At 38.3% G+C, this 10,974-nt stretch overlaps 1 protein-coding gene across 1 annotated transcript; it reads left to right on the top strand.

Moving 5' to 3' along the window:
• Positions 1 to 2,794: 2,794 nt before the first annotated feature.
• LOC124375653 (macrophage mannose receptor 1-like) lies at positions 2,795 to 8,735 on the top strand. The gene is made up of 6 exons (XM_046834191.1): positions 2,795 to 2,853; positions 5,679 to 5,743; positions 6,414 to 6,785; positions 7,194 to 7,529; positions 7,624 to 7,715; positions 8,368 to 8,735. The coding sequence occupies exons 2-6, from the start codon at positions 5,704 to 5,706 to the stop codon at positions 8,494 to 8,496; spliced, it is 969 nt and encodes a 322-aa protein (XP_046690147.1). The 5' UTR covers positions 2,795 to 2,853; positions 5,679 to 5,703; the 3' UTR covers positions 8,497 to 8,735.
• Positions 8,736 to 10,974: the final 2,239 nt, after the last annotated feature.

Raw genomic sequence — 10,974 nt, 5'->3', positions numbered from 1 at the left:
AATAAAAATCTAGGATTCTGCTTGTTATTTTCTATGAGGGTGGAGAAATATACTGAGCACTAAGAGATTTTCTAGAACTCAGGAGATTCTCCATTTCATGCTAGTTTAAATACTGTTCATTTTGTTAGACTCCATTTACGTTCTAATTTTCGAGTGGTCTGTTTTAAGGTGTGTGTATGATCATTATACCACTGTGCTGATTTTTTCTTCCTGATCATTTTGGTCTTAAGGGGAGCTCCATCATCTAGAGTGTAATGGAACGTTGATTCTAGGTATTCAGTGGCCCAGTCGAGCTCTGCGGGGTCAGACGGAGATCTATTTAATATCGTAATTTCCGGAAGATTATTAATAAAACTCGCTGCTGTAGCTGACATGAATGTGCTTAACACGGTTACATGGTGAGGTACTAATGCAGTGACTAAGGCAGATTTTAAACATGAACCATGTTCAAGGAGTAATGGCTAACCAAGCTAACTCCAGATACGATGTGGCTCTGGATGAATTTCAACTATTGCACGTGGACAGAACGATGGACAGCGGTAAGAGAAAGGGAGGACGACTGGCAGTGTTTGTAAATAATAGATGGTGTAAACCTGGTCACATCACTGTTAAAGAGCAAATCTGCTGTAAGGACATTAAGCTGTTAGTCACTAGCATGATGCCCAGGGAATTCTCGCATGTTATCACGATAGCTGCGTGTATTTCCTCCTCTGCTGTTGGTGAATCGGCATGCGACGTCCTGCATTCTGTTGTTAACAGACTGTTAACACAGAGCCCAAAGGCTGGCCATTTTACTACCCGGATCCTTCTTCTACGCAGCCATGATGATGTAATTGATGCAGAATGTGGTCTGGCATTGTCATGTTGGAAAATGCAAGGTCTTCCCTGAAAGAGACGACATCTGGATGGGAGCATATGTTGTTCTAGAACTTGGATATACCTTTCAGTATTGATGATGCCTTTCCATATGTGTAAGCTGCCCATGCCACACACACTCATGCAACCCCATACCATCAGAGATGCAGGCTTCTGAACTGAGCGCTGAGAACAACTTGGGTTGTCCTTATCCTTTTTAGTCTGGATGACATGGTGTCCCAGTTTTCCAAAAAGAACTTCAAATTTTGATTCGTCTGACCACAGAACAGTTTTCCACTTTGCCACAGTCCATTTTAAATGAGCCGTGGCCCAGAGAAAACGCCTGAGCTTCTGGATCATGTTTAGATATGGGTTCTTTTTTGACCTATAGAGTTTTAGTCGGCAACAGCGAATGGCACGGTGGATTGTGTTCGCCGACAATGTTTTCTGGGAGTGTTCCTGAGCCCATGTTGTGATTTCCATTACAGTAGCATTCCTGTATGTAATGCAGTGCCGTCTAAGGGCCCGAAGATCACGGGCATCCAGTATGGTTTTCCAGCCTTCACCCTTACACACAGAGATTGTTCTAGATTCTCTGAATCTTTGGATGATATGATGCACTGTAGATGATGAGAATTTAAACTCTTTGCAATTTTTCTCTGAGAAACTCCTTCCTGATGTTGCTCCACTATTTCTTACCGCAGCATTGGGGGAATTGGTGATCCTCTGCCCATCTTCTAAAAGACACTGCCACTCTGAGAGACTCTTTTTATTCCCAATCATGTCACCAATTGATCTAATAAGTTGCAATTTGGTCCTTCAGCTGTTCCTTATATGTACATTTAACTTTTCCAGCCTCTTATTGCTACCTGTCCCAACTTTTTTGGATTGTGTAGCTCTCATGAAATCCAAAATGAGCCAATATTTGGCATGAAATTTCAAAATGTCTCACTTTCAACATTTGCTATTTTATCTATATTCTATTGTGAATAAAATATAAGTTTATTAAATTTGTAAATTATTGCATTCCTTTTTTATTTTACAATTTGTACAGTGTCCCAACTTTTTTGGAATCGGGTTTGTATTTCTATCTTATCTTATCTTAAAGAATGTTTAGTGTATAATGCCATTGCATTCAACCTGAAGGATGCAAACATGAGATGGATGGCTAGTTGGATAAGTACTTTGCTTAGATACTTTGCATGGATGCTGAATTGTGGTGCACCACATCTAAGGCCAAGTCTAACCGGGTAGTGTACAGCTTTAAGGCAACAGCGGACAAATCTCAGGCTCTTGGTTAGGAAAAAGGGGAGGTGGTTACCTGAACTAGTATTTGAATGGGGACAAGCCAAGCAAGGAAATACATACAAAGAGATGCTGGGAAGTTTCGAAGTAAAAAAAAATTTGGGAGAGTGTCAAAGTAGTGGCGGTTTTAGAAAAGCAATACTGACATCTAGCAGTAACGCAGGGGAAAAACCCTGACACGAGTGTTGTTTTTTTCATTTCTTGTTCAGAAAAATGGAAATGTTGAATATAAACAGATGTTCTGCCATATTACCTGTGTTCTTGGTGGAGTTTCCTGGTTCTGCAAAGTTCAGCAAAATCAGCCTCTGACTAACCTGTAACAAGTTATAGATAGACAGATGGCTTTTCCTCAGTGTAATTCCTTCTGACCTCTCAAATACGGTGAGTCACCAATTTTTAATCGAACTGATCTAAATCCTCACTTTAATTAGATACCAAACACAAACTTCACATGTTTTTTCATTGCAGGCCCCCAACTTGTACACAACTGGCTGGATGGAAGCATTTTCCATCCACTTTGAGTTTCAGTAATCCTGTTTAGAGTATGTAAATATGCACAAATAGTTTGCATGAGACATTTAACCTGATAGAACACAAATAGCCAACTCATTCTACCAGATACCAGAAGGGGCTTTTAGAAATACATTGGGGTTTGTTAGTGCTACAAAGACTGATCATCTGCCCAAATTTCAGGTATTTTATTCAATACTCTACTGCAATACTTAAGCTATTTTTTTTTTTATATTAGTAAGGGCAAATGTTTTTATACATTTCATTTTACTAGTATGTTCATAGTAGATGCCAGAATTTCACTGGAAAATATATGGTAACTACATCAAATTTAAATTCTATTTGTATTTTGGACAAAGAATAGAATTTCTGTAATTATAACTGTGCTGTAGAATCAAAAAGTGCACTTGTGAAAATAAGAAAATTATGTATAAGTATGCACATTTGAGTTGTTTATAAATTAATTATTTTTAACTTTAAAGACTATTATATTGAAGTGAAGTTATTAATGATGGAGAACTCAGCAAAACCTTTTCATATCGATTGCAGACCTAAAGGAAAATACCACTGTATTGCTGGTTTCAACTGTATGTGGTACAATTACAGCTCTCTCAAGATGATCTGTAGGCAGCAAGTAGCAAGTGGTTTTCAGGTGAAGAGAACTTCAAGCACCACCAAATTTAACTTGATGAACTCTAAAATTCATATTGAAATTAAAAATGTTTTATGTTTGAATGGGAGATTTACAGTATGTCTGGTGCATTCCCACTGCAGGGAACTGAAATAAACAGGCTAAAAATATTTAAGGGATTGCTCAGTCATCTTAATATAACACCAAGTCATTTCATCTTCAGGGATATTAGTTTGTTAATAGAATGGTTTTGGAGGTGTGGCCACAGATTGTTGCTCTCTTTTTTACTGCTGAATTTTTCTATTCTGTTTTACTTACTGCACCATGTCAAATCAAAAATCAAATCAAATCAAATCAAATTTGATTTGTTACATACACATACATACAGGGTAGGACATGCAGTGAAATGCTTATTATGACGGTCCGGCATGAGGGAATAGGATGGGGAGAAAAATAATACAAAGAAAAAGAAGACATAAATAAAGTATAAAACTATATAAAATAAAATATAAGAATATATAAAGATATAAAGATATATATATGTATATGAAAGAAAAGGATGTATATAAAAAATGCTTATACAAGTAAACAGTGAAATAGTAAACAATAGACAATTTAGGGTGGTTTAGATTGTCCATAAAGTGTCCGTGTGCGGTATGATGATGGAAGCGTTTCCCTGACCGCAACAGAGAAAAGAGACTGTTGTTGGGATGGCTGAGGTCCTTCACAATCTTCCTGGCCCTGGTCCTGCACCGTGTGCTGTAGATGTCCTGCAGGTTAGGGAGCTCGGTGTGGATGGTACGTTCAGCTGAACACACCACCCTCTGGAGGGCTCGCCTGTCCTGCGTAGTGCTGTTTAGGAACCAGGAAGTGATGCTACCTGTCAGAATGCTCTGAATGGTGCAGGTGTAGAAAGTCTTTAGCACCTGAGAGGGTAGTTTAAAGTCCCTTAGGCGTCTCAGATGGTACAGACGCTGCCGGGCTTCTTCACCAGGGTGTTGGTGTGACAGGTACCGGAAACTGTCCACTCTCTCCACTGGGGTCCCGTTGATGTTTAGCGGTTGATATGACCGCTCCTGCTTTGTGCTAAAGTCCACGATCGACTCCTTAGTCTTGCTGACATTCAGGAGAAGGTTTTCTCCTGTAGGTAGGCCGTCTCGTCGTTGTTGGAGATCAGGCCCACCACAACGGTATCATTAGCAAACTTGATGATGGTGGTGGAGTTGGAAGTGGCCACACAGTCATATGTGTACAGTGAGTACAGCAGGGGGCTCAGAACACAACCCTGGGGAGCTCCAGTGCTGAGGGTGAGGGTGGATGAAGTGTGTTTTCCCACCCGTACGGCTTGTGGTCTGTCAGTCAGGAAGTTAGAGATCCATTGACACAGCGGCAAGCCCAGTCCCAGTCCCAGGACCTCCAACTTAGAGGTGAGTGTGGAGGGAATTATGGTGTTAAATGCTGAACTGTAGTCCACAAACAGCATCTTTGTATAATTCCCATTTCTTTGGTCCAGGTGGCTGATCGTAGTGTGGAGATGATGAGCAATGGCGTCCTCAGTAGAACAGTTCTGACGGTACGCGAACTGTAGAGGGTCTAGTGTGTCTGGTAGTAATGCAGTGATGAAGTCTCTAACCAGTCTCTCGAAGCACTTCATCACTACTGAGGTCAAAGCTACAGAGCAATAGTCGTTAAGGCAGGCAGACTGGGGTTTCTTTGGGACAGGAACAATGGTGGACTGTTTGAAACATGAGGGGACTGTTCCAGTGAGAGGTTGAATATCTCAGTGAACACCGGTGCTAGCTGGTCAGCGCAGGCTTTCAGAACCCGACCTGTGATGCCATCTGGTCCTGCTGCCTTCCTAGTATTCACTCTCTTGAATGCCCTCCTCACGTCATGCTCCAAAATGGTGAACGTGTTTACCTCTCCGGTGTTTTTCCATGTGTATTGTTTGCCATTTTCTAGAGAACATCAAAGCTGGCATGTCTAACTCGCTCTCTTCACAGATGAGCAGAGAAGTTTACACAGCATATGCAAGTTGAACCAGCTAATTTTAATATTTTACTTTGATCTGTGGTGTGATTTTAAAGTGGTTTCGAATCCAGCCCTTAATGGGTTAATGAATTTGGTTCGACCATTGTCACAACTTTTTGTTACCGACAAAATACACATATGTATAAGTAATGATTTTCAACTTGAACATTTTGCTAATTAAAATCCAATGTGTGATTTTATTGTTTCGTTTCCTGTAACTATTTTGATAAATGTTTTTTAAACCTTTTTAAAATCACATTTGATTTCTATTGTCAATTCAAGCAAAAATTCATTACAACCATTAATACATGTACACAGTTAGGTGTTAATCACATGTCTTTTCTAGTGAGTTCTGCAGAGGAATAGCAGTGATGGATCACCGTCTGATTGTATTCCTGCTGATTTTTACAGGTGAGGACAAACTCTTGTGTGTAGAATATCAAGGTAATGCTTTTAAAGACTATATTTAAAACCCAGTTAGAAACTAAAAATAGATTCAGATTTAAATAACTATTTGCATTTTCTTATTTGATATTTAAATATATAAATGTGGGAATTTCTTTCAAGAAGGCGCTGAGTTAGTAGGTTATGTCTGCAGCTGCTGTCTCGAGATTTTTCTACCTACATAAACTAGTAGCCATGTTCATGTCACCATCCGTTCTACAGTTTAGGCTGAAGAACACCGTCGGACTACTCAAGCTACGGATTTCGCCGTATCACGTAGGATTACTGCCTTTTCCAGGACATTGCATGTTCCACTGACTTAGCCTTTCTAGGGGATTACCAGGGTTTGCTGGACCTTTATGTACTGTGTTGTTTACCGTTTTTCCCTTTTTGTGCTACCTTCCAATAAACCTTCGTTCTGCTGAACTCCGGTTTCCAGCACGTTCTTCCAGCCTGACAGCTGTAAACACACACCTGCATTTTTGAAAGCTGTTGAGGACCACACAATTGTTATACAAGATGTGATAAATAAAAATATAGGATTTAAGGAGAGTGTACTTTCTTTTACCCATCACTGTGTTCTTATAATTACATATTTACAAAAAAGTATTTAAAAAAGGCATTACCTTCTTCACAGGGATTCTTCCTCTCGTCCTGTCTGTCGATCGTAAGTACTTCCTGATCAATGAAAAGAAGTCTTGGAGTGATGCTCAAGCTTATTGCCAAGCAAATTACACTGACCTGGCTACCATCGACACCAGTAACGACACGGTCAACATTCAGAAGGAAGCAGTGGCAAAGGCATTCTATTCCAGGGCTTGGATTGGACTGTACACGGAGATCAACAAGTGGCTGTGGTCGTTTGAAAATGAGCAGATTGTTAATTTTACATCCTGGAATGTTGTAGATCCTAACAACTTGTTAGGAGATGAGTGGTGTGGCTTCATATATCTAGGGAAATGGTATGATGCACCATGTGAATGGCAGTTACAATCTGTGTGTTTTGATGGTAAGTAATATGCTATTATATTTAAACTTATTCTAAAATACCAAAAATCACTAATATTCTTAATTTACACAGCATTTCAAAATCTCAGTGATTTCCATAAGAAAGTGTGACAACTTTATTTTTTGGCATAATTTTAACACTATATTTTGCATTTTAAAATAAGAATCATTTTACATGTATGTTTATCTTTATATTATGTTTCATCGAATGTGACAACAAAAAAATACTTGTACATGTTATATGTTTTCTTGTGGTCTTTATAATGAGGTTGTGTAAAAATGTACATTATTCATTTCTACCTTTTATTTAAATAGTTCAAAATTCTACGTTCATGGAGGAAAAAAAATAAAACCTAAATTAATTATTTACACCATTATTCTAATGATGTGTTTATTTCTATTCTCATAGGCAGGGAGAATGCCACTGACAGGTACATTTTAATCACTCAGCTTAAGACGTGGTATGACGCTCAGAGCTACTGTAGGCAGAAGTACACAGACCTGGCCAGTGCAAGAAATGCAACAGAAAACTCAATTATAGCGGGAAAAAACTTGGGGGTTTTTGTTTGGTTTGGTCTCTGCAGAGACCCCTGGAAATGGTCAGATCAGACCAGCAACGTATCCATCCTTAAATGGTGGGCTGGAGATGCTAATGATTACTTGCAGAATAAAAGTTGTGGCTTCTTGTATGGTGGTCTGGCTGATCAAGCCCAGTGCTCAAATGTAATGCCTTTCTTCTGTTACGGTGAGTTAAACTTTAATTCAGTTTCATATTTTGACATTCATTTGATTCTTGAATTTGGTATGAATTTTGTTTCTGTGTGAATTTTTTCCTCCAGAATTCCCAACTCAAAAGCAGATCCTAAAAGTGAAGGTCAAGTCCAGTCAGGATGTGAACGATCCTGCAACATTGGCATCCATCTTTGAGAAGGTGGGTTTCATCTCTACTCTCTTCACCTCAAAACTGTAGCCAGACCCCTAGTGTTCATCACACTCTGACTAAAACAAACCCTATAATACAACCAAAATATAACAATAAGTTCGACCATTCTGTATAATGCGAATAAAAACTAAATGTAATGATTTGCAAATCTCATAACTCCCTGTTTCATTATAGCAAATATAAAGTAGGGGAATTTTAAGGAAATCATTTTGTTGGCTGAAACACGTCTCATAAAAAGTTAAGACAGGGCCATGTTTACCACTGTAGCATCACATCTTTTTTTACAACAGTCTGTTTAAGTCTGGGAACTGAGGAGAACAGCTGCTAAAGTTTTAGGAAAAGAATATTGCTTTTTTAATTCAACTTTAAAACCTCTTTTTCTCTGTAAAGCTGCTTTGAGACCATGTCCATTTTTCAAAGAAAAATATATTAATTAAAAATCTTGAATTGGTGTTGTAAATACTATGTAGCATTTACACTGGACATACACTGTATTAAAGCAGCTTTACAGAATGTATATATATATATATATATATATATATATATATAATAGTGAATTACATGTATTTTTCCCTGAAATCTCACAAGGGATTCTCTTTCCTGCATTATTCATTGACTAAATTGAAGTTTTGTTATTCAGATCAACCAGACACTGGTGGATCACAGAATGGCTGAGACCATCACTGTGAAATGGAGACAGCAATCAGATGGAGTGGTGTTTCACAAAGAAAAGGAAAATGTTACTAAAATTGGACAAGGACACATGTGATCTTTAAATCTGTAGCATCACTTTGAATCATTTTATTACTTGAGTCTATATAAAATATGTAATATTTTCACTTTATTAAGTAGTTCTTTGTTATAATTATAGTAAATGTTAAAAGCACTGTACAATTCAAACTAAATTGAATTTACTATTTCATCACTGCTTAGTATTAATCAGGATTCAATTGATTAGCTAGCAAATTCATCTCTGCAGATTTTATGAAATAAATGCTTACATATGAATAAAAATGGATTTTACTTAATAATTCATTAACCTCCTTATTCGATGGTAAAGAACATGATAATGTTTCTTGTTTGAATTCCTGAACACACTGTGCCATATATACGTAAACATTAAAAGAGCACAATTTGCCAACACTTGATTGATGACCTTTTGTAAATAAAATTGCTGATTGTGATAAAGGCTTTCAGTAAACCTTCAGACATAGTTAATGGTAAACAGTGTCAAAGTTACACTACAAGAATACGGTGCCACTTTATCCTCCCAGCAACACACAATTAATCTTGTATATTATTAATAATTTGCCCATAAAGCAGGAAAAACTCAAAAGACTGACTCAATCATGGAATGTAGAGGGTAAACTGATCTTAAAAAACACATGCTGCTTTGCGTCATCTCTTTGTCAGCTTTAGCATTTCAGTCACTGATACTCGAATGGAAAATCGTTATGTAAAAAGCTCAGGATCTGAATGCACGCTCTACGTGTGTTTACTGAGGCCTGAGTTCCTGACTACTTAAACAAGGAAAAGCAGTAGACAGGCAGGATAAACATACAGCTCATGGTCATTGTAATAGCAATTTGAATTTCAAGGTTTGTTCTTCTTTCCTTCCCTTTTTTCCACTTTGCACAACCGAGAACTCTCTTGATTTAGAGCATGTTCATTTTGGAGCTTATTGGACACTTAATGATTTTGATGTTTGACAACTGAAAATCATCCTGCATTTGATTTGCAGCTAAAAAATACAACTGGTCCATTTCACTTATGTAACTAGCATGTTACTTACCATACTGTAAATCACAAGGAGAGCACCATCGAACCTATTCTGCTCCGGCATGCATTTTAGGAGCCAGTGAGTGGGAACTAAAGTAAACTCCTAGTGCATGGGGAGGGAAAAGTTTATGTCTCTGCCTAACTCAAAGCTAGGCTCATTACTTGATTGCATACTACCATTGGCTTTTGTCAGCCAGGCACTGATGTCCACAGAGCAGTATTGTCATGCTCACACTGCACCCGGGCTGGGAGCCACATCCTGTACTTGCTGAAATCCTCATCCCACTTCCCAATCCAGAACGGCCCTGATCGTACTTCTTTCATTTCTTTCATCACTGATCTCCCAAAATCCCAGGATTATCTCAGAAGTTCTTTTAAACTGTGCTACACTACAAAATACAGAATTTCCTGTCTGCCTTTTCAATGGCTAAATATATGTTTAATCATGTATTAACACCCAAACCAATGTACTTTCTATGCACAACTCCCTTTGTTACTCTGCCACCTGACACCTTTCCTTTGCATGTCTGGCTATTAGTTAACTTTATTTCCCTGAAACACAAGCCCTATCTATCTACCCACTTTGGATACCTTGTTTCACATTAGTAAACAGGTCTGGGAGAAATTAGCATTTTGAGCATGAAGCCTGGCGACTGTGTATGGATCGCCGTGAAAAGCATGCTGCAAATACAGTGGAACCTCTATACTCGTGACTTTGACATTTGCGACCTCGATAGTTCGTTTTTCTTTTCACTTGGAACCAGACTGTAAGTAACTTGTGAAAAATCTGATAGTTTGTGAAAAGCCATGATTGGCTCAAAGGTTCAGAGTAACATTTCAAAACTTTTATTATTGTATTATACATTTAAAGTAGTAAATAAAACATTTATGACAAGTAATTCATAGTTTTTGTTGAGTTTACGGTACAGTACATGTACAAATCCCCTTGAAAATGGAATCATCAAAAGGAGTCATAGAACGTAACCCCACGGGTATCGAGGTTGCACTGTATACCCATAAACTGTAGGAAGCTGAACCTCAGATACCATTCAGTGTTTAAACACATTCATAAGGTCAGGCTTAAGCTCAACCTGGTTATTTGTGCATCATTCTGTACATCTTGCATCTCAACTTGAGTTTCAATAAAACAACCTCAGTGCAGCTTTTCACACCATTGATCACACTATACTGCTTGCTAGACTGGCAAATGTTGGAATAAAGGGAGCAGCTCTCTCCTGATTCAGGTCTTATTTGACTGATCGCTATTAGTTTGTTGATGTAAATGGTGAGTTCTCCACACTCTTTGAGATAAAGTTTGGTGTTTCACAAGGATCTGTTTTAGGCCCACTGCTTTTTTTCTTTGTATGTACTACTGAGTGAAATTACTCAAACACTGCATACACTTGTTACACTGATGGTACACAGTTGTGTTTCAGCAAAACTTACACCAGGGCTTTTCCTCCTGATG

The sequence above is a fragment of the Silurus meridionalis genome, chromosome 2 (assembly GCF_014805685.1).
Source record: "Silurus meridionalis isolate SWU-2019-XX chromosome 2, ASM1480568v1, whole genome shotgun sequence".
In the NCBI taxonomy this organism is placed as follows: domain Eukaryota; kingdom Metazoa; phylum Chordata; class Actinopteri; order Siluriformes; family Siluridae; genus Silurus; species Silurus meridionalis.
Note: the sequence above shows the minus strand (reverse complement) of the source record. Positions and strands in the feature narration are given on the sequence as shown.